Source organism: Rhipicephalus microplus, unplaced genomic scaffold, assembly GCF_043290135.1.
Source record: "Rhipicephalus microplus isolate Deutch F79 unplaced genomic scaffold, USDA_Rmic scaffold_546, whole genome shotgun sequence".
Classification (NCBI taxonomy): Eukaryota; Metazoa; Arthropoda; class Arachnida; order Ixodida; family Ixodidae; genus Rhipicephalus; species Rhipicephalus microplus.
In genome coordinates this window covers 27,655-51,568 of record NW_027465106.1, presented here as the reverse complement: position 1 = coordinate 51,568, position 23,914 = coordinate 27,655, and the positions used below count along the sequence as shown (strand labels likewise).

Sequence of the window (23,914 nt, the reverse complement as noted above, 5' to 3'; positions counted from 1 at the left end):
TTTCCGATGAAGGCGGAAATGTTGTAGGCCCATGTGCTCAGACGAGTGCACGTTAAAGAGCCCAGGTGGTCGAAATTTCCGGAGTCCTCCACTACGGCGTCTCTCATAATCATATGGTGGTTTTGGGACGTTAAACCCCACATATCAATCAATCAGCTGGCCTAAACGTTGCGGATTCGATTGCGGCCGCGGTAGTCGCATTTCAAGGGAGGCGAAATGGTAGAGGCCCATGTACTGTGCGATGCCAGTGCACGTTAAAAACTTTGGCAGCATGTCCACGGACTGAATGATGGAGAGTAGGGACAAGCATTCGTCAGTCCATTCGTTCTTGCTTCCGTCCATCTGTGTGACCGTCCATGCGTCCATCTGCCCGTCCGTGCGTGCGTCTGTTCGTGCGTCCGTCCATGCATCCGCCCCTGCGTCCGTTCATGCGTCCATCCATGCATCTGTCTGTGTGTCCGTTCGTACATCTATTCAACACTCCAAGTACCACCATCTCGCATCTTTCCACCATATATTTCCCATAGAGAAGCACCACAAACCAGCGGACATTCCAAGGACTAAACAAGAGGTGGCACACGCACACTTTCTTACGGCTTACGCTTCGGGTCTACTTCCCACCTTTAACCACCTCGAGTTCATGGTATATACTAGTTCACTGTATTTATGACACTGCGGCCCAACGCTCGCTAAACCTTTCTAAAACCAAGGAGGTTACGCCCAGCGAGTATAACGTAGTAACCTTTTCCTGTCAGATAGGGCTGAATTTACATGCCAATGGCTGCTAATGGGAAATGAGAGACTGGAGAATTGGGCTTTTACTTTCTCACGGCTTGCGCTTCGTATCTACTTCCCACATTTATTCACGTCAACTTCATTCATGGTATATACTATTTCATTGAATTCATGGCACTGAGGCTGAACACTCGCTAAGCCTTTCTAAAACTAAGGAGGTTACACCCAGCGAGTATAACGTAGCAACCCTTTCTCGTCAGATAGTGCTCAATGTACATGCCAATGGCTGCTAATGGGGATCGCAGCGTGCGCGTTAACTAAAAGCCGAATGCTCCTGTCTATCATTCCCCATTAGCAGCTAGTAGCATGTGCATTGAGCACAATTTTCTATTGTTCAACGACACACAGAATAAATCTCTCACCGGCACCACCTTGGAGATCAAAATATTATACTTGTTACATACTACAACGGCTACGAGGGACGAACGGGTGCCGTTATAAGAAGCTTCGCCCCTAAAGACAATCAGACGGTCGAAATTTCCGGAGCCCTCCATTGCGGCGTCTCTAATAATCATACGGTGGTTTTGAGACGTAATACTTGAGATAAGGATATTAAGGGACTAACAATTTTCCTCGTATTAGTGCGTTACTCGTTAACAATACGAAATTGAGCGTGCTCATCGCGAGAAGACGCTCGGTAAGTGAGAAAACGCGAGAGAAGAAAATGAGGGTGGCGACACCACATTGAAGTTCCTGCACCAATCTTGTGACGTCATGGATTTTTGACAGCGTCTACCAGGACATATCTTATACCTAATAGGTAAATACGGAGAACATTCACTGAGAGGGTGAGATGCTTAGCACACCCTTTTTCATAATATTCCGTCGGTTCAACGAGACCAAAATACGAAAGGAAGACTTTCAAAATTTGTCACATCATGAGTGGTAATTTCGCTGTGAAATTTGCAAGTGGCCATTGAAACTTGAATTTCTTTTCTATCAATGAACCAATGAATAAACCAACCATAGTGAATTTAATCTCGGGGATAGTTTTCGTAGTAAAAGTGATCAATCCAAACTGGTACGTCGTTTTACTTCTGTGTCCCTTTGATGTCGCACTCACGCTGACAAATCCGGTGTTTGGGTGTGTCCAACGATACAGCGGAAGGAGCTTATCCTCAAGAAGGCGCTTTTCGCGGGCCTCTTCCTCGCCGCCCTCGCCGTAGTGGTGCTCATGCTGGTGGTGCTGTCGCAGTGGTTCCCGCGGCACGTCACCGAGGAGACCACCGCGGCGCCCACGTACCCGCTGTGCGAGACTGACGACTGCGTGGCGCACGCGGCGGCGCTCACCGTCAAGGACCCAAAGGCCGGGACTCCGTGCTTCGACTTCGGCCGTTTCGTGTGCTCGGCGTGGACCAAACGCGTAGCCGTCGCGGGGACCCTGACCGAGCAGGTGACGCACCAGACCCTACAGCGCGTTTCCCTAAAGAGGAAACGAAACAAAGAAGGAATCGATTTCATGCGAAGCAGTAGCGAGTCGTCTATGCTTCAGTTTCTTTGGCTTTGAGACAAACGTTACGAAGACAACGGACGTCTTTATGTACATAGAGTAGTTGTGCGCGCGCTGTGTGTGTGCGCACGGTGGCACAAAGCGAGCACGCACCTCGTAGGCTGCAATGGCGCTTCAACTGTCGCTTGATCAGACGTAACGTCAGAATAGATGTCACTTTTATCGCTACGATGTGGGCTCCACGATGGGACATTATACGTAGGCCTTAAATACCATAGATGCAAAGTGCTGTTAGTCATATGAGAATGTTTTTACTACCTGCGCTTAGTAGACATATTTTTGTCACGCCCAGTGCCTGGCTACTTATCGCAAAGCGTTATCAAATTAAAAAAAAATGTATGAAAACATTGCATACTTATAATCTGTTGACGCAGCTGCTCATGGAATCGCTGCTTGCAATGACCCGATTGAAAGCCAACAGCTCTGTCGGCGAGTTGATGGACCGGCCCGCTGACTTCATGGCCTTCTGCAAGGTGGCGCGACCCGAAAAGGACTCTGCGGGCGTGGAGTCCTTCAAACAGTTCCTGCGACGCGAGGCCAACTTCCTTCGTGGAGGCGCCGCCACCTACGCAAAACTCCTCGAAGCCCTCGTCGTTTTAAGCGGAAAGGTAGCTGTCCACATGCGCATTTGTTTCGATTTAACCGGAAGTGGGGAGGTGGTGAGAGCGACGCACTGGCCTAAACGTGTGGTTAGGTCCCGGTGGAAGTGGACAGTGTGGCGTGTTGTGCCGCGTCAAACACGATCTACGCAGCAACTAAGCGTACAACAGGCCGTCTAGCGAACAACTACCCCGAGGTTTTATTCACTACGATGTGTTTAGACCGGATAGCAGTGGCATCAACTGGTATGCATACACTCACAGAAAGAGAAAAAGAAAAACCGCGAAATAGAGCGACCTATTCAAGCCTCTCTTTAGCGATTTGAGAAAACTCGTATTTTTCAATTTTCGTTAAGTAATCAAAAAGTCAGTTCTACAGCAAAAGCAAAGCAATATATTTGACAGCGACCCACAGAAATGTAACACTATTCATGGCAAGCAGATTGAAATTTGAGGGTCAAACGAAAACAATGCATGCAAAGAACGCCCACTATACAACGGCGAACTAACAAAGGCCACAGCTTGGACCTTACAACGCGCTGCTCAAACACGAATGATGACGTACGATATGAACGGAAAGGTATACACGGTGTGAGCACAAAATAAGTGTTACATTTCTTATTTTGTTTGAGCAGTTCGCTGCCAGAACACTTCGCTGAACAGGGTTCTTGCACTTCGCTGAACCAACTATAGCTACTTTGGCTCTTCTAACTAGCAGCTCACCATAAAGGTGAGCAGGGTTCCCCTTCAGGGGGAGCGGGCGAAGTCAATGTATGGGGCTGACTTTGCACCCCTCTCTATGCTGACCAGGAGGAGTAGGTGACATATTCGTTGAAACTCCTTCCCCTATCGCACTAATTTTGGTCTACCCCAAGTTAAGAGGGTGGTCGCCAGAGCACCGAGACACATACAGGTGGTTAGATAGATTGATACGTCGATATCAATAATCAAAGTACCCACAAACTACAAAGAAATGCTTCGCATTGAATACCACGTGGCAGAATCGCGTAACGCGGTGCGCAGAGACAGCAGGATCGAGCGTGCAGCAGAGACTTGAGCTGTGCTAGGACCTGTGCACGACCAGCCAGTAGCTCTACGTTCAATAAATCACCTTTAGATTTGGTGGAGGTGCTGGGTTAGGACGAAAGTACCTTTACTAACTGCAGCGTGGCTTCCCAGTTTCGTGCTAGAGAACAAGGAAGTGGTTTGTTGGGGGTCTACCTAGGCTTTTATGTCGTATTTCCGTCATGAAAAAGGCCTGGCGACAGGAGTCAAGCTCAGGGCCTCCGAGTCCGCGGCGATGGTTGTACAGGTCACACTGAACTTCCGCCAAGCACATGAACGAGGCCCTGCGAACGCGCCTTTTATGTGTGTTCTGAAAAAGTGTTTAACAATTTATAAGTATACTTCGTACCCTACCCGCAACTCCATGGAACGCTCCGTGAGCTGGCAACACAGGACGAAAAGACAGATGGCTGCGCTTAACAGTGTCAACGCGGCACCTTCGCTTGGCGCTGTGTTGAGGTTTCTTGATTGTGGCGTCGGATTGCGTTGCTTGCCTTGGACTGCGTGGACTGCCCCATTTTAACCGCACAAAAATTGTCACTGGTGAAACAGCTGAAATAGTTGTGCTGGACGTCCACACATCGAGCCCCTTCGGCGAACCGCATCAGATTTACTTCTAGCTGAATAACCTGTCTAGCGAGTCCGAGGTTGGACGAAGGCAACTACTTATGTGTAGCGGGCCTATCCGAAAGGTGCTAGCACTTTTACGCTGCGTTGCTACACTGATATAGACAAGGCCTCGTCAGTTTTTGAGGTAACTATGTTGCAATTCAGGCTGCCGATTAGATGTGTCTTATTGAGTTTTGTTGTCTCGTCAAAGCCTGAACACGCATGCCGTTCACTTGATTACAGAACGATACTTTGGCTGGGCCACACTATCTTGAGATAATAGAAATCGTAGTTTGGATTGTATTGAGAGTACTCCTTTCTTTCCGCTCTCCGCTCTGTGTTATCAGGTTTTTAATGAATTAGGTCGTGTGCTTCCGAAAACTTGCTTGTTCGTGCTGGCTGTAGTTGATGAATGAAGGCACACTACGCACGCTACAAATGCACGGACATGATGTATAGACACACAGACATACGTACACGCGTGACCTTCGCGAATGCGTTTGCTTGCGTGTATTTACACACATGTGAAATCGGAAATGTTCTGGGGAGAGATTACAGCAGCTTAATTTGAAAATTGGTAGCACTACGTGCTTGCAAAAAAAAAACGAAACAAACAAGCGTATGCGAATAATACTGTCCCACACGTAACGCATGAAATTTCCTAAAGCGCTTACGTACACAAAGGAAACTATATACTGCGCGCTTAGAAAAGCCAGAATATTGATAAGAATGCACATACAATAAATAATGGTGTACCCATCGAGGAAAATTAAGCTGTTGCGAGTTAATCGATTAGAACAAACTAACGTAGAGTCCGCCATCTTCGCTCCAATGCGTTTATTATTTGCACCGTTTTCTGTCGCGCGCCATCTGCATCCAACGGGAAGTGACAGAGCGATACGTTGTCTTTCCAACGCTATGCCACGCATTGCGGCACACTGCAATGGTCTCTGGGAATCGCTTTTATCTTTCCCAGACTCGCGTGTGCGGCATGGCGTAAAAAAACAAAGGAGCTATGCGGCCGCTTCTCAACGGGCCCAACGTGGTAACATGTCTCCTTTTGAGGTTGACCCTGTTGCCGCCGTTTCCAGGTGCGGCCGCTAGGCGGTGAACGCTCAGCTGGAGTCGCGAATATTATGTGAGAGAGAAAGCCGTCTCCAACAGAAACTTCGTATCCAATATGAAAGGAGCGATGTGTGTTGAAAGAAAAATGTGACAATTAAGAGTACTTGGTACTTAACTATGCGAAGGCAGAAACCCGTTACGTAAGGAAAACACATGCTTGCATTACAAAAAAAAAAAGTTTTCAACGATTTAGAGTGTATACGTGGCGCTCTACTATGGGAGAGCAAAAAGCCGTCCCGCATCTTGGTACTTTCCTCCCGCAGTGTTCTTGGTTCGCTGGGTGGTGGCGCCGGCTGGAAGCGGCAGATCGAAGTAATGGGTGGCCTCGGCATTTAGCTCTGGCAATGCGCCGTTGCTACAACCATCCCATTCGAAGCAGTGTATTTCGTTGACCGCGAGGTGGCGTCTTCAGCCCACGCCTCGTTATGCACTCATATTTGCACCCACATTTAAAAACTTGCTCTACGCCACTCGCCTGACTCAGACTACCAGTCTCACCACGTTCCCTGCTCGCCCCTTTTATTAACGGCCAGGATGCAGGCAAGAGACGACGCGCTTCACATTTCTCTTCGCGTTTCACGGTGCCTTGAAGGTGCTTCGAAAGCGCTTGGAAGGAGGGCATATGCAGTATCAGCGTTCATTATATTGGGACAGCGCGGGATCGACGATCAAACGGAGGACGACAAATAGGTTTTATTAGACTCTACAAAAGGGCGGACACTTCTTCTTCGTCCTCGTCCTGGCCAAGTGTTTTCGCGCTGCATTTTTGTCCTCACCATTGGCACATATGAGTGGCAATGTACTTGTTGATTCTACGATTGCGCGGGGTTCTCCAAACGCGGTTTCCAGGTGTATGTTTACGACTTCATCTACCGCAAAGATTATGTCATGATCAAGGCTGTTGTCGAGACGCCTATGTGCCACTAGGAGTCAACGTGGGTACGTCCGCATCAAGTGGTGCTATACCTGCCAAACAATATTACACATTGTAGAAGCTCTCATATATAAGTTCAATATAAACAATCAACTGCTCCTGTGACGACACGTTCTCCTTTGGTGTTGTATCGATCGGTATGACGGAGGCATCAGCCATCTTTTTCAGCTATATATATGTCTCCCACTCACTTCTATAGCCTCCCGAGTCCCAGACTGATTTTAGTGCAACGGATTTTTGTGAAACTTTCAAAATTAGTTTATGAGGGCCTCTGGATATAATAATAACAGCTTATTATTCACTGCAAACTTTCGGACGCGTGTGCCGCATTGTCCTTTATATTGGACATTGGGACTCTATGCGGTCTTTTCTAATGCAGTGGTATTGTTACACGCAAGATGTTTTTTGTGATAAATAATTTGATCAGGCAAACGTAGGAAAATTTTATTTACAAACTGCTTTTTTTCACTTTGTGTGAGTTCCTTCATTCACTTGGTGTGAGCATTTTCGAAGCATCTCCTGTCTTTGGTGACGCAAAAAGACAAATGACACTTTGTGCAGAAGAACTTCGTCTTTTTGTTGCATCCTTCGAGCCTGCAGCGGGCCGCATTCGGAGCATCTGTCAGCCTTGGGAAATGGCCTCTTTGCTCTTGCTTCGACTGGAGGCCACGGAGCCCTTTTTGGTGGTGGGCACCACTCTTCGTCGGAGTCACTCTCTGCTTCATTTTGACTCTGAGCTTGCGCAATTAGTTCCTCACCAACAGACAGACGAAACTCCAGAATTTCACAATCTCTTTCTGGCGCTTTTGTTGCACCCGCATGTCTTGCACGTCCTGCATCCATGAGTTGCTTAACGCAATGTCGAATAGGTGGAAGATGCTTCTGATGGTCCACTTGTTCACTCGAGCTTTGATTCTGGAATAGCTGATCATACGATCTGCGATATCAACTCCTCCCATGTTGACATTGTACAACCGTACAACATCTGGCCGGGGCACATCAATGTGTTTTTTTTATTTCCTGGACCACCTACAGCATGTGTCTTCTGGGTGCTGGCCATGAATAGAAGACATCAACGTACTGGGCTCATTGTCATACCAACGTACAACTGCCTGTTTTTTGTCGTTTCTCGCAAACATCTCTGACGTCCCTCTTCCTTTTTCTTTTAGCTCTTTCTCACTGGATAGTTTTACCCCTTTTGAGATCCGGTTGTTCCTAATTGTTCCCGTGCCAGTGATTCCGTTTTCTGCTAGCTTATCCAGAAGCGGCTCTGATGTAAAGTATCTGTCGAAGTAGACTTTCGTTCCGGGAGGGAGCGTCTCAGTGAGCCTCAGCACTGCGGATTCTCCTATTCCAGAGCTGCCTGGATTCAATACTGCCTTTTTTCCTTGATAGATCTCAAAATCGAGCATTAATCCACCTGGCATTGCGAGCACAAAGTTTTTAAGCCCCTCTGGGTTTGGCTTGCGTGGTACGAACTGCTTCAGCTGCGTTCGTCCACTGAACGGGATTATTTGTTCGTCGATGCTGACATTCCCTTCCCGAGGAAGCTTGTGACACCCTCCCAGTAGAAATGACACCAGTGGTCTTAGTCGCCAGAGCCTGTCTTTCTCTTTTTCTTGCTCACTTACATCAAGTTCGTTAACTAGCTTCAGCCGGCGCCGAAGTTGAAAGTACAGGTTCTTTGTCATGTTATCCGCAACAAGAGGCACCCTTGTCATTTTCATTCAGTACATGCGAATCTGCGGGTAGCACAGGCAGGACATTGTCAGTGAAATCCCAAAAAACATTTTGAGTTCTTCTACTGAGGTCTCCAGACTTTTTTCAGTCTCCTGGACATGTGTCCTGTTCATGGCAAAAGCCATCATCTCGAAGACTTCATGTGGCACATACTGAACGAGGTAGTCACTTGGACTCCACGAAACCCGTTGTTGACTGTCATAAGGGGTGGATGTGAAGTCAGTAATCCAAGACGGAAGCGGCCTGCATGAGAAAAAACAGCGTAAAAGAGCAGAGTTGCTTTTGATACGTTCACATGGCAATGACCGATCGTCACAATGCACACTCCTGCAGTGCATTAGCCCCCCCCCCTCCCAAAACGCATACTACTACTATTTCTTACCTACCATGGCGGTTCTATGACTGCCCCTTTGTCGTCTTCGAGGTGGACGGGCGTTCATCGTCGCTATTTTCATCCTCTTCAGAGCTCAGGGTATCGATTGGAGCCGAAAATGTAGTGTCTACCAAAGTGTCGTCGTCACTGTCTGAAAGATCAATGTAGGACGTGGCCGTTCCAGCGATTCTTTCAAGGATTCTTTCGGCCGTCTCATCACTGACCCGTGGCCTTTTTCCTAAATGAAAAAGAATTTCATATCATACCGCAACCTAGTAGCAATCGGAAGCAGGCACGTTCTGTTCACACTGCAGCGCGCCACGTTATTCACACAAAGCAACTTGGTTCAGTCCCGACGTCCAATCTTTTGGACATGTCAAAGCTCACACCGCGTAGGCAAAAGAAAGGACGTTAAGAGTTGAAATATTTAGCTGCGTGTGCTTTCTGAAACATTATCTTTGACGTTTAACCGATGAAATGACAATAAATAAGCTCAAAGTGCGAAAAAAAGTACTTACGGTTGCGGTTGACACCGTAGAACGCCGCACCACTGTACGCCACCATTATGAATACTCCTAGCGGCGCTTAGAGACCTCTAATTTCAAAACCACGGTACAGATGGCAGCACCAGTTGTCCAAGGTATTGGACAACCGGTTTTACGGCGATGGGAGCTTTGGAAAAGCTGTAATCGCTCGGTCTTCGATGTCCAATATTTTGGACAAATTTCCCATTGCTGGTACTCAGGAGGATAGTAGTATGCCGTTGCTGCCACTGAGAGACGGCGCCATGTACAGATGTTCCCATATCATGGCCATGAGTCTGACGCTAAGTCTCATGTTATGCGCAGAAACACGAACCGATGTCGCTGTTAACTGCTACTGTTTCCAGCATTTGTTTTGCGTATACGAGTTCACAGTACTAGCTATATTAAACAAGTTTATATAAGCTTAATTTTCACGACGTTCTTTAGGTTACAGTTTCAATATTAGACACTCTGACCTGTGAGTTTTGTGTTTTACTAAATAAAATCGAGAAGGTGGCTTCAGTCAGTTCCAGTGTTACGTTGCGTGGCGACTTGCAAACAGATCGCAGTACGAGGTCGAAGGCACTTATGAATACTATAATGAAACAAAGAAAGGGCCATAAGTTATGTCATGATAATTTGGGGAGGCTTGGACGATGAAACCACGATTTTACTATTAGTGACGCCGTAGTGGAGAGCTTGGGAGATTCTGACCGCTTAGCGTTCTTCAACGCGAACCTGAGTTGCGTGTACCTAAAGAACACGAACCTCCGGCATGTCGCCTCCATCAAACCACGATCAAACACGCGACTTTCAGGTTGTCAGACGATCTTCTAAGTTACACAAAGATTACCTATGGAAGTCACTTGCCAAAACCACAATACGATTATGACACGAAGCAGTGGGGCACTCTAGAAGTAATTTGACCACCGGAAGTTCTTTAACGCCAACCCAAGTCTCACAACTTGGATGTTTTTGCAGTCCGATCCTTTGGAAGATGTGGCTGCTGGAAATCGCGCCCATGTACACAAAATAGCGACCGATGAACGCGACACGTCATTTGCCGAGCCACCACAGCTGGCGTTGTGCAGACAGACCTACCAAGAAAATCGGCAGAAGAAAGTCATTGTTGTAGATAATAATCCCCTTTAAGAAGCGATGCAACGGATCGTCTCTGCACACCAGAACCAAAAAGAAATTGAAAGACACATGCGAGATCTCGGTAGCAATAATTTTTTTAACCTTCCTGTAAAAGAAACGGATGCTCGCAGCATTAGCAGTGAAAATAATTTTCCACGAAAAAATTTCAGCTTTTAAACAGGAACGAAAGAATACGCATTGCTGTGGCATCCTGAAAAATGCTTTTTGACGTAACAAAGACTCCCGAAGTGACATTTTTGGTAGGCCTCGTCACACTTCATGCATGCTGTTCGTGGCGAACCCCACGGACTCGTCAATGCATAGGCATACGCACGGACAGGGGAGGGGGGAGGGGGAGCGGACACTTTCCCCCGACCTGCCGTTCGACTTGAGTAAGTACCAAGTACGTTCCCTACCAAAGATCGGGTGCCACGTATGTGCTCAATCTGTTCGCGTGTCTTCTTCGTGGTCTCCCTTTCAAGTTTCGCCCAATTATATTCCTGCGTACGCGTCATACATCTTCTGAGCCGACCCTTCCAGTGTCCGCAGCGAGCAATGACAACTATGCGGATATTTGAAAATGGTGGCCTTAAACCGGTCACGTCGCATTTCAAGAATGTTAACGTTTCAACTTTACCCCGGAACGCTAGAAACTAGAGTCAAGCGTCTGCGAGATGCAACAATCGATTCATTTTTTTTTTCGCATCCATCGCAAAGCTTTACTTTCAACCATGATAAATTGGGCTAGAAGGCTGAGAAGGAAGGTCGGACCAGTGAAACATCGCGCCTTAAAGTAATGCGTTGCACGCCTATGCGCCTAATGACACGTTCAAGAACACGCAAAAGGACAATGACTGCGTACAAGGACTAACTCTGAGTGATTTTGGTTCTCTTGCAAGTGGTTCGTGCCACTGTGGTTCCGGTTTGACCACGTCGCGGCCACCAAGAACTCGAGGTTCATCACCATAAAGCCCGAGCCGCTGACAACCCTGTGGCGTAAGCTGCACGGCACGCTCAAGACCTACGCGGGTTTCGTGGAGCAGTTCATCAGGGTCATCTACGACAACGGCACTGCCTCAGTTCCCACCTCTTACCTGCACTTTTTGAGGACCGAAAGCGCGGAGGTGCAGGTGAGATTTGGCCACAGCCGCACACGAACACCATAAGAAAGTTAAGGCAGTTTCGCACTAGGCTCGACAGCAACGACAGCAAAGTGGAGTGAAGGTACGGAGGTAGACCCCCGTACTCTAGAAGGCCCCTTCACTCAACGCTCCACCTTAACTTGAGAAAGCCGATGGGAGCGCCCTCTATAGACTGAGAAAGTCACTGAATATCAGTAGTAATTTGCTGCTATTCTTGAGTAGCGCAGCGTCATTTTCAGCCGAGCAGCGGCGCAGTGCGGAACTCTGTCAAGTGAAGGGTGAAATTCGAGTCGAGGAGCGTTCGTGAATACGGGGGAAAGCGTCCGCGAATTCGCGTTGCTCCGAAAGTGAAGTCCGTGAAGGGGCGCATGCGCATTATTTCGCGGACAACATTATAACTTGCTCGGAGCCAACAAAGTCACAGCCGTGAAACACATTTTCCCAAGGCTACTCGCTATCTAGTCGTGAATTTGCGCATCCAGAACTTATGGGCATGTTTTTGAACACCAGTTTCTCAAATTCATTCACTTTAGAAACGTTTACTATGTATTATGTTTTCCAAAACTCAGATTCATATTTCACACAATTTTAACCCTTTGGTGCCCAAAACTTTGTGTTGATGAACAACACCAAGAAAACTTTGTTATGTGCAAGGAAATGCTAAAATGTGCCAATAACGTTTTCAGAAGAAAAAATAATTATTATTTATATGTGAGTAATCAGTTGTTGCTCCTGAACAACATTGGGCACCTATTCTACAACCCTATATGGAATGCCTTCCAGCAGTAGCGGCCTGGAATAAGGTGTGGAGGTGTGGATGCACGTTGCGCTATGCAAGATTGAGATTTGAGTGTATGCATCCTGAAATTTTGTTTACACCTGCCCTGGGGGTTGGATAGCCCAGAAAAAAACCATTTCAAGGTTAAAAAAAGAACATATCTTCTCATTATGTGTATTGAAATTGGTCTTTTTAGATTTATTATTGTGAAAATAAAAAGGGCATTCAACCACGCAGACATTGATGTGAAAATAAAGTTTTTTTTTTCCTTTTCGTATGACGGAGAGATCGGCGCACTTTTTCTGGGAGTGACCTAGACGAGGAAGACGAGAATAAAAGGAGTGTGAAATGGTTCTGGAGGGTGATAGTTCTCTTTCTCTGCCACACGGAAAGCGCCGAATATAACAGCTGCACACACTTTAACATATTACAATCGCATCTTCCCGTATGTGTTTGTACTCCAATACATACCCAATGGTGCTCGGGAGAAACAACCTATTTGGTATCTATGATGTAAGTTGTGCCCAAGCTAATTAGCATGCTGTTAAATGTTCCGCAATGACTTACGAGTCATTTCAAGTATAACAGACGTCGCAGTAGCTTCTTGTACCACTGTAATCAAATAAAGTTCGTTCCATGTGCGGAGCTTCTTTTACCATATGTGAGACGCTAGAACAAAACAATACAAAATGCGCTGCATTTATATTTACGTATTTTTTTAAAGCTCAAGACGTTTGGTAGTGTTTGTCTCTTCCCCCTTACACCACCAGAAGTGTTGCGCTGCTGTGTTTGTTTGCTGAAAAAATATTTTTGGAGTGGTCGCCCTTCAGCAACAGCGGGAATCCAAAGGTTGAACTCCACTGGTTTCGCATCTCGTGCACGATTTGAGCGTAACCGGGCACTGTATCGATGTCTATAAGGTCATTTTTGTTGTCTCTTGCACTGTTATAACATGCGCATATTTACAGATGTCCACTCTGCACATATTAGTGAGATACTTTTTTCATGCCAACAATAATAGGAAAACGCACGGCCTTCCGGATGAGCCCACACCTTCTGTTCTAAACGATATTTCGTAAAATAATGCCGGTGTGAGAAGCCCAATTGCCGCCGGACTCGTTTTCGGACGTCACTAAAACACATACCCGCACGCAATATATGGCGTCCGCTAGTTCGAGTTTAGCCACTACTAGAGTTTACGGTACTACTCGCTCACGGCCACGCAAAATGTACAATTCACCAATTCAACAGCAGCGGACCGAAGTCGACACGTTCGTTGAGCGCCTAATAGTAATAATTGTTTAGGTTTAACGTCCCAAAATCACGATATTATGAAAACAGATGCTGTAGTGAAGGGCTCCATAAACTTAGACCACCTGGAGTTATTCGACGTGCACCTAAATCGAAGCACATAGCTCAAGCAGTGTGTTGCACACTGCAATGGCGTCGTCTGCTGAATACGCCTGGTTTGAAGTTGCCCGCATCCAATCTTGTTTCATCGTCGGCCAGCGCTTGCGCAAGTTTTAGTTACCTCAAATCACTATAGTTCTCAGTAGAGGTCGTCTGTACCGTCCAAAATCCGCCACTTCAATCTTCTAGATAGTTGTTCTGAGCTCTGCATACGGTAGGCGACATGTCGACGTCTGGTCGCGTAATTTAAACTGCCGTATTCACTCGCATACCATGAGCGATCATTGGCGCTAACTAAAGTTGTCTATCTTTGGCTTTGCTGGCTCAATGACTACTACTGTGGCTAATGCTATTTTTGTTAATATACACCTTCAATACCAAAACTTCGTTTTCATTGACTTTCATGGCACATTCGGATGGTAGTTTAAGAGTGCTCTGACTGTGCCTTAAATATCTGCGATTAGAACAAGCTGGTCAGCAAGTCACGTTCCTATTTTGGCACATATTGACCCGCTGCTTTTTGCAGTAAGGCTTAGTTGCCTTATTTAAGTAACTTTTTCTCAAGATAGCATCGGATGTTCCAGTAGTTTACAATGGCCGAGTCTACCAACTTTTCAGACTAAGGTGCTGAAGTGGATGAGCGTTGCCGAGACTGACCCCCACCCGATGCCTGTGAGCGGTTCACTCTCCGATCTGGAAGAGTTCGCGCCCAGATTCACCGCCAACGACTGGACGTTGGCGGCGTCCAAGGTGCTGGGTTTCAACGTGGGCGAGCACTACGGCGTGTTCGTTAGCTCGACCACGCTCCTGAGTGCCATGGACGTGGCCACAAGGGCGCTGTCAGCCCAGCAGTTGCTCTACCACACCGTCTGGTGGTTCGTCCAGCAGGTCGGCGCGCTCACCAGCAACTCGCTGTTCGAGACCGCAACCTTTGCCCTCGGCGAGTCGAGTACGCTCTACCAGGGGCTTCTCTGCGGCATTCAGGTGAGTGTGGCCCCCATTCGAAGTGGGCCACAAGGACCAATGCATGCTCCCTGTTAATATCGCTCCACAGAAAGGAAAATCTTCATATCTTATGGGGTGTCCAAAGCATTCCCCTTATCCGTCCCCCCCCCCAAAGACATTTAAATTATGAGGGACAGTGGGAGAATGTTTTGTGCAGGTTGAAACTCGACGTCCAGGAGCCCGTCCTGGGTTAGGCAGAGACGGTTGTGCAAAAATACCGCGTGTCGCAACCGTCCCCCATCTCTACCTCTTTGTCCGTTTTTTAACCTAATGCACCTCTCCTTGGTAAAATGGAAGCTTGCGCAATTTGGTGTATCTTTGAAGTAGAGCTTCCTTACTACCTATAAAATTGCCCTGGTCGGGGGTGTGTCCATGCACTTCGATTTGTCGATCGTTTCACACTCAATTCTTATAGTTTCCCCGTTAGCGTAAGTGATAGAGCGACCAGCCCAGAAAGGCGTTGGTCCCGGGTTTGATCTCTATAATATGAAAAATTGTTCGGTGGCTGTGACTCTTTTTTAATGCGAAGCACTTCTTAGCAAACCTAGACAATTTTGAGCGTATCTATCTATCTATCTATCTATCTATCTATCTATCTAGCCGCTTACGTTTCGGTGCTCTCGTTGTCACCCCCCTTAAGTTAGCATGAACCAAATTTAGCATGGAAGGGTAAGATGGTTTGACGAATATGGCGCGCTGGTAAAGACGCGTGAATATAGTCACAGTCTCTTCGAGTACGGCGTCACACATTTCCCGTCAGACAGTGGCACATACCCACGAGCGGGTATGTGCCGCTGGTATATCCTCCTGACTTCCGGGTTGGATTTTGGTCCACGGAATTTCCTGAAAATTTGACAACTGGGTATGTAGATGATGAAGATAAAAAGTGAAGCTTATTATTTCCGTGATGCCTGTGCTTTTGGTATGGCGTGATGTCCAACTAATTGGACGCTGAAACTTAATTAAAACGTTAAGTAGTGGGCCTGAAGCAACACAAAGCAAGGCTACTGAAAAAAAATTGACAAATTCTGGAATAACTGCAAGCTATTATTCAAAATTTAACAAATAATAAAAAAACCAACAGAAAAGTGGACCTTAACTTTCGACGTTTAACTTCTAGAAGATTGCCCTGTTGAACGCCACCATGTTTTCTTCTTTGTTTCGCGATCTCCTGGCGCAATTTCGACAAAACTTCATGGAGGGCGCCAGTAGATGTCCAAAATATTGGACAAGTGGTTTTTGAGGAAGAAAACATGCTGAGATCTTTGTAGTGATGGGGTATTTCATGTCCAATATTTTGGACAAATCCCCATAGCTGGAACTCAGGAGGATATGGGTATGCGCCACAGGTGATGGACACTTACCTGCAGGACCGACGAGAACACACATGGGCAATATTAATGCGTGAGCGTTAAGAAATACCCGACATCAGTAGCGTCGAGCCGACAAATGCAAAGAATAAATGTCAAGGTCCCAGCTGGAATCGAACCCAAGCATTTTGTGTGGCAATGAAGCATTTTACCACAGAGCTACGGCAGGTCTCGGAACCTTTTTTTTCGAATAGACGCTAATCTTCGTCAAACATCAATAGTGGTTGCAGTGCGGCCTACCCAATTTTATAAAGGCTACATATGTACCCCGCCCCGCCGCGGTGGTCTAGTGGCTAAGGTACTCAGCTGCTGACCCGCAGGTCGCGGGTTCGAATCCCGGCTGTAGGGGCTGCATTTCCGATGGAAGCGGAAATGCTGTAGGCCCATGTGCTCAGATTTGGGTGCAGGTTAAAGAAACCCAGCTGGTCGAAATTTCCGGAGCCGTTCACTACAGCGTCTCTTATAATCATATGGTGGTTTTGGGGACGTTAAACCCTACATACCAATCAATTAAAAAAAAGAGGGAACAGAGGACGCAGCACCTGTATTGTGTCCTCTCGTCACTTAAACTCGTGGCTCGATCCGAGTTTGAATGAGTCGACCCATGAGTTAGTTTGCTTACACAGATGTTGCTCACTGCAACATGTGTTTTCGCTAAAGGAGAGAGGTACTGAGCTTTTCTTCGATGACATCCACTTTGGCGCTTTTGCATTGATTGATTTCACATTCCTGCACAGGTAAGCCTCACCTACAACATCCTCCTCGCGTCCCAGCACGCGGCGAACTTGCCGGACGACGCCAGGACGTCCGTCATGGAGACGCTTAACGTGGTGCACTCTGAGACGTCGAAGGTGGTGCGTTCGTCGAAGACGCTGGGCAAGCCCAGGCTCGACTGGATTTATTTCATGCTGCTCGAGACGCAGCCCGTCGTGTGGCCGCTGGCGCCGAACTTCGAGCCGGCGGACCTCCCACGTCTCTATGGCGAAAGCGTGGACAACTCGCGCGGATTCTTTGGCCACTGGCGGTCCAGTCACGAGGGGCTCGCCAAGAACATTGGAGGGTGCGTGAATTCGAGGCGTTTAGATTGAGGAGGATGAGAAGTGATACAGGGCTGACATCAAGAAATAGAGTGAACCAAACAGGCTATAGCCGATATCCTGCAGCCAGCTACAACCTGCGGAGCTTCGGCCGCAGCTGTCACTGTCGCACCGACAGAAAGTTTGCATGAAAGCCACGTCTGATTGCATTCACTCATATCCGTCACGTCAGGGGTCTTTCCATGCAGTTTCAGTTCCTTTCGCATGTAGACACACGTTTGTTTGTTTTGTGCTCGGTCGAAAAACTTGAACTTCCTCAAAAATTTAAGCAAGTATTCCCATCAGTGATAGGATAAACGTAATATTTTCAACTAGTTACCACGAACTAATATTGATATGCGAAGTATGTTAATTACCAGAAAAAAAACGCTTGCTGTTGGAACGGTAACTACCTAGTACGACTTGTTTGCACATGTGGATAGCACGCGCATGTCGGGGGGCGGAACTCGTATTTATTCGTAGGTTGTAACCACTTGTTTGTAACAGAATATATAAAAAAAGGCAGGGGACGTCACGACAAGGACAGGTAACCGGTAGTCAGTTACAGCCAATGGTTGGGAAGCGCTGCCTAAAGACTATTTTACGGATGAGTTTGAGCGCCGCCATAGTGGGCTGGTTAACATTGCGTTTGGTATCTTCGTCAACAACAACAACAAAAAAAAAACGATATTGTTGCGGTAGATGCGTACGCATAAAAATGTTTAGGTTAGTGTGTACGATGTTTGATGGCCTCATTAATTCAAATCGTGGTAAACAACAACGAGAAATGATTGGCTTAGAGCCTAAGACGTCGCTACCCAGGTTGTGTTACGGATAAGCATCTATAGACGATTTCATTTTCGACACATGTCCGGCGTCATGCTGGGTTGTCGGACGAATGTTTTCAGTAGTTTGAATGCGGTGAGGTGAAATTAAATAAAACGCCGTGAAGAGTTGAATGAACTCACTTTCATTTCCTGTAAGTCCACCAAAGCACTGTTCGTTTGGTCGCTACATGCGTTACTAATCACGTGAACTAGCACTCTCGGTAGATCGCGTTATGCCCCGTGTGCTGCTTCGACAGTCTGCCTAGCTTCTTGGGCCACTGCCTATAGATAATTTCAGGATCACAAATGTTATACCCCGAAAAACTTTCTGTCATCTCATTTACCAGCTCTTAACGATAAAACTGAAAGCACGTTTTCAATTTGTTTTCAAGTTTAAGGAAAGTCTCCCTTTAGTTTTCACATAAAAGAAACGTGCGTGAAGTACAAAAAATGTTCTATAATTTTATGTAGCTCAAACAAACATTTATTTGAACGCATTTTGCCAAATGAGGGAAGGAAACTGTAGAAAATCCGCGGGCTATTTTCTAAAAATCTTCTTTTCCACCAATGTTATTAAAACACATCGGTGAATAAAACGGGATGTCATCAAGGGTCTGTAGACACCGTGCAGTCAAGTTTTTAGTGCGACTGCAGCACCAGAACGCAATGCCTAGTGGAGAAAAAAAACGCCATAATAGGTTGGGGTCAGTCATAATTGAACGCTCTGCCCGCGTCTCCCTGCCCGCGTGAGTGGGCGAATCGCAGCAGGGATTCACGGGGACGCGAGCGCGCTTCTGTTTTCTGCGTACCCCTAACGGTCAATGTCAGCGAAGTTAGGATGGGCTAGCGTCAGCCATCCAGCTCCCTCTGGTGAGCGGACGGTGTCTATTCGACCATTCCAGCCACTATAGGCGGCGCAGCGGAAGGTTCAAATGGCGGACGAGAAGGTGATGTCGCGAGCGTTTACGTCAGCGTCCTTGAGCGTGAAGACGCGTTCATTGGTGTATGACTAGTGAGAGACCGAACTGCGTCGCTGTTCTATCACCGTGTGACAGCTTCGAAGCACGGCTACATGGCGCCACCTGCGTCACTGGAATGACCGAATACTGTCACACCATCATTATTTCTTTTTGGTGTTCAACGGAACCCCCCAAAAAACCGCATTTTCATACTGTCGTTTCATTCCCACAGTTCAGGCAGTGCAGCTCGATCCCACATATCAATCACGCCTTTTCTCTCAGCCCATACCGCAGCGCCGCTGCCCAGTTCTACCATCTCGACACGACGTCGCTGACCTTCTACGAACCGATTCTCAAGGGGATCGCGGTGTCGACGGCGGCGATCCAGCCGCCGCTGTACTACGGCGCGGGCACCGAAGCCATGCGCTACGGCGGCCTGGGATTCGCGTACGCCGACCGGCTCGTGCGTAGCATGAACGTCCGGACGCTGCTGCACGCGGCCGCCTTCGCGGTGACGCCCGTGGCCGAGTTGAAGGACAGGCTGCTTGAGGGCATGCTGTGCTCGGACCGCAACGAGAAGCTCAAGGCGTTCCCGTTTCTACCGGCGCTGGCACTGGCTTACGCGGCGTACAACAAGGTGCGTGCCTTCATGGGAAACATCGTGACGTCACACTAAGAGGGTATTCTGGTCATCCACTGCCGACTGGGGATACAAACGTCGCGTGATTCACGAATACGCCGATATGGCCTTTTTGACTTGCAAGATGAAATTTTGCGCAGAGATCCGAACATAGGCAAAATGCAGAGAAAGGTGGAAGCTTAAAGGAATGAAACATTCTTGTACGCGGTGTGCCGGTGGAACCAACACCTCTACAAGAGGTCTTGTGTTCTTCAAGGCTGCAACTTCAACTTGTCGTCTTCAAGGTGCAGCTTTGAAGAGGACGAAAATCGCTTGTCAAAACGCTGGCTCCAGTGGTACACCACTTTCAACAATTTTTTTTAGTTTGTTGAAGCCATAAAAAGTCACTCTTGATGCAGAGATGGACATCTCTCTATATCAAGACTATGACCTAGAAAGTCATTATCGAAAGATAACACGCGGTTATAAAGCAAGGATGGTGATCAAAACTAATCGATCAGGACAAGTGCTGGGCTTGTAACATGATGTTTACCAAAGAAAATTCCTCTGCCTTACCACGCACGCACTTATGAACCAGCTGCGCATGCGCAACCCATTTCAGCCGTGTCATTTGCGAGGAGGATGTGGGCTTTCTTCAAGAAACATTCACTTGTAAACTCGGTAGTCATCCTGTCTAGTTATGAGATGCTAAGCTTCTTATGATCGAGCTCAACCTGGGGGGTGGCGTGTGCGTCCCCTCCCCTCTCTCTCTCCTATTCTACGCTGCCTCCCTCTCGTCTCGCAACGTCGACGCTGGCAGCGTCTGCAAGATAGTTTTTTATTGAAAAAAAAACATGATTGCTTGCACTGCACAACCGTTAATTGGCCACCCCACATATATTGGCACTGGATCGTGACCTCTGAGATAGTGCCGGTGGGAGATTTCCCGTAGGCGTTGTTGAAGAAGTGAAATTCGGAACGTGCGTGTTAACTAAAAGCCGTCTGTGGGTCTGTGTGTCCAATCAGAGTCTTTTGTTTAATTTAAAATTAAAATTATTTTAAAATTAATTTAGAGCGTCCATTGAAAACTTCCTCCGCTTATCTTCGCAAAATGTAGAATAATGAAGTGATGGGCACTTCGCATCCAAAGTTGTTGATTGATATGTGGGGTTTAACGTCCCAAAACCACCATATGATTATGAGAGACGCCGTAGTGGAGGGCTCCGGAAATTTCGACCACCTGGGGTTCTTTAACGTGCACCCAAATCTGAGCACACGGGCCTACAACATTTCCGCCTCCATCGGAAATGCAGGCATCCAAACTTGTTGTAGGCATGTTAGGTAGCTTAAAACAGCCCTTCTTACTCGGACAGACGTTCTTCTCCTCGCGGCACGGTTGAGGTGTCCACTCACAGGTGAAGTCGTGCTAGCGATAGAAAAGACGCCGACGGGGGCCGACTTCGCGATGTCGTTGTGCTCCTGAAGCCAAATTTTGAGCGTCCACCAAATTTTCGCGGGGTACCTAAGGCCTTAACAGGCTGCACCGCGGGATGGTTCCGAGAGTCGCGAGACAGCTGGTCACCGTTGCTGGTACCGCATTTCCTTTTTTTTAAAACTTGTAAACATGTAGATGGTACTAATTGTTCTTTTTTCTGGTTCTTCTTGTAATCTTGTCGATGGTACGAACTGTCCATGTTTTCTGTTCTCCATATTGAAATTGGTCGACGGTTCTGTTTGTGCGTCCTGTTTTTGCTTTTGTAAATTTGTCGATGGTTCCAAATGTTCACATTAAAAGACATCTGTTAGTCGGCGTTCGTGTTGCCTTGACTTCCTTCGTACGTACGCGTTGGCACGCCGAGTCCTTAAACACCAATATGTTACCACCTCGACTTCCCGTTGTACTTACCGCTGTTCTTCATGCATCTGTTACGTGCAGACGGTGAACGGCACCGACGAAATCCGCCTGAAAGGTCTTGAGGAGTACAGCGCGGAGCAGGTGTTCTTCATGACCGCCTGCCTCACCATGTGTGAGCAAGACGCCGCGGGGCGGCGCCACTCGCCCAACTGCAACGCGGCCGTGCGCAACTTCGCTCCCTTCGCGGAGGCATTCAACTGCCCGCTCGGTTCGCCCATGAACCTCCGGGACAAGTGTACCTTGCTGACCAGCTAGCGGTGCTAACAGTGGCCATGCTGCGCACGAGCATTGCGCACGTCATCTTCGGACGCGGACACGGACTGAATTTTTCTTCTTTTTTCGCTATTGTAGATTTCGAACAATATCTTTTATTTACCTACGTTAACGTTAATTACACCTATTTGTTCTTACGCGGAGTGATTTTGTTCGTTTCGTTTACAATTGAGTTTTTTCGTTTTCATTACGAAGCTTTGAAAAGTGGCTATTGGACCTTTTCAATTTCAACGCTTGTATTTATAGGTATATCACTTCACGATGCTCAGACGACAGCTTCCCTCTTAGCGTTGAGGGAATATATTAATGTTTTATTAAATTGCCGGTGATTATAGCAGTGAAGCGGTGAATATGCAGGCGAAACATGTCTGCTAGCAGAAAAGGCATCTAGCAGATGGGTGCCATAGGTATTGGACTATTCATAATTGCCACCAATGGTCCGTTAGAAATACAGACGGGCAAAAACACGTGAACAAATTGGACAATCCTCACTTTGCTCGATACTTGTCTGCCGAAGTGTCACGAGTTTGCGAACGTGGCAAAAAAGCTGGGTACTGCTCAAATGGCAAACAATAAAGAAGCTTACGCTACACTTAGACGGTGCTGTTTGCAACGGTCAACAAAATTCATTGCCGCCTGTTTGCCGGTTTCGCTGGTCATCCAGCATGAGATTGTTGCATGGCTCATGAATTTTTCAAGCGAAGCTTCTGTTGCGACGAAAATGTGTTAAATGTTGCGAGACCACAAAAAAATGAGAAATCAAATTTCGACAGCTTCCACGTACCTTGCAATCGATGATATGCGAAGAATGCTGATGCAATGTGAATCTATTTTAATTTTTTATTGAGCCAAGCATTACGAAGTGGGGCTAAATATATGTACAAATCCACTCACGCACACACATACGTTAAATAGCCTCGTACCTTTTATATAACCAGTTGTTTACAGTTGCGTAACTATGCCAACAGCAACAAGGATATTGGAATCACCAGAAGTGGTAAGCCGATATGAAGCCCTGGTGCTCGTGAATATGGCAGGCCTGAACACTGCTACATAATCAACTTCAGCGGATGGCACCTAACTATACAATTGACTGACGGCTGTACCACAGCACATAAACAAAGTTTATTAAATTGAGTAGGCAGCACTGCAACCCCTATTGGCGTTTCACGAAGATTGGCGTCTATTTAAAAACTACTTCCGAGACCAGGCGTAGCTTTGTTGTAGAGTACGTCATCGCCACGCAGAATGCTAGGCTTCGATTCCTGCAGAGACACTGACATTTATTATTTGCATTTGTCTAGACAGTTTTTAATTACCCATGTGTGTTCTCCCCATTCCTGGGTCGTCCCCATTCCTGGGTCGATATAAAATGTCTATCCCCTGTGGCACATACCCGCATACCGGTGGCACATACTCGCCCCGGGCATATAGTGTTTGGCGACGTACACGACGAGATAGTGACATTATTCATGCCATGACCAGCGTGCCGTATTCGTAGGGGATGATCAGACGTAGGCGGCTAGATAGATAAATACACAGAAGGACGCCAAAAGTGCTTGCAGTACGCAAAGAAATGCTTCGCATTCAGAACTTCGGCGGCTAGTGGAAGTGCTTCGGCCACATGCACGTTCGAATGCGCCCTTTTTCAATTAATGAAGCCCTCTTCATTGTGACCTTGTCGGTGATCAGTCATCTCTGAAACTTTATTCTGATATCTTATGCAGGTGAGTTGTAATTTAACGTTCCCACAATTCATTGTTGCCTGCATATGCGTGTACGACCGTCGATGTTGCCTGCAGTAAGTGAAGTGTGGCGCTGCTAAGCACGTCGATGGAAGCCCTATTCGCGGAACGGAGGAAGGAAACAGAAGGGAGCGATGCGCAATGTGACAGAAAGTTAATTGAAGTATGCGTTAGTCACGCATACTTCAAGCTTCGGTAGACTATTTTCGCGCGCCGGCAGAAACTTCGGAGAAAGAGAAAAATAAACCGATTCGTTCGAGGATCAAGGACATTGGCAGATGCTGCTAACATTGTAATTATGTGTTTGCGTTTATAGACGTCAAAGTGTACACGGGAGCCGAGGCCTTTGTCAGGCTTTCCAGCTTTTAGCCTCGGCTTCCC

The 23,914-nt window shown here is 47.1% G+C and overlaps 2 protein-coding genes across 2 annotated transcripts; both read left to right on the top strand.

Moving 5' to 3' along the window:
- Positions 1-14,369: 14,369 nt before the first annotated feature.
- Positions 14,370-17,545, top strand: LOC142795093 (uncharacterized). The gene is made up of 2 exons (XM_075886001.1): positions 14,370-14,728; positions 16,857-17,545. Exons 1-2 carry the CDS (start codon positions 14,381-14,383, stop codon positions 17,205-17,207), a joined length of 699 nt encoding a protein of 232 aa, XP_075742116.1. The 5' UTR covers positions 14,370-14,380; the 3' UTR covers positions 17,208-17,545.
- A 1,409-nt stretch (positions 17,546-18,954) lies between these two features.
- On the top strand, positions 18,955-22,342 carry LOC142795094 (neprilysin-1-like). The gene is made up of 3 exons (XM_075886002.1): positions 18,955-18,969; positions 19,214-19,618; positions 21,537-22,342. The coding sequence occupies exons 1-3, from the start codon at positions 18,955-18,957 to the stop codon at positions 21,768-21,770; spliced, it is 654 nt and encodes a 217-aa protein (XP_075742117.1). The 3' UTR covers positions 21,771-22,342.
- Positions 22,343-23,914: the final 1,572 nt, after the last annotated feature.

Excerpts from the sequence above, each read along its gene's own strand:
- LOC142795093 (XM_075886001.1), top strand. The coding sequence starts at position 14,381 with ATGAGCGTTGCCGAGACTGACCCCCACCCGATGCCTGTGAGCGGTTCA. Across the intron at positions 14,729-16,856 it reads GGCTTCTCTGCGGCATTCAG|GTAAGCCTCACCTACAACAT; the intron begins GTGAGTGTGGCC and ends ATTCCTGCACAG.
- LOC142795094 (XM_075886002.1), top strand. Across the intron at positions 19,619-21,536 it reads CTTACGCGGCGTACAACAAG|ACGGTGAACGGCACCGACGA; the intron begins GTGCGTGCCTTC and ends TGTTACGTGCAG.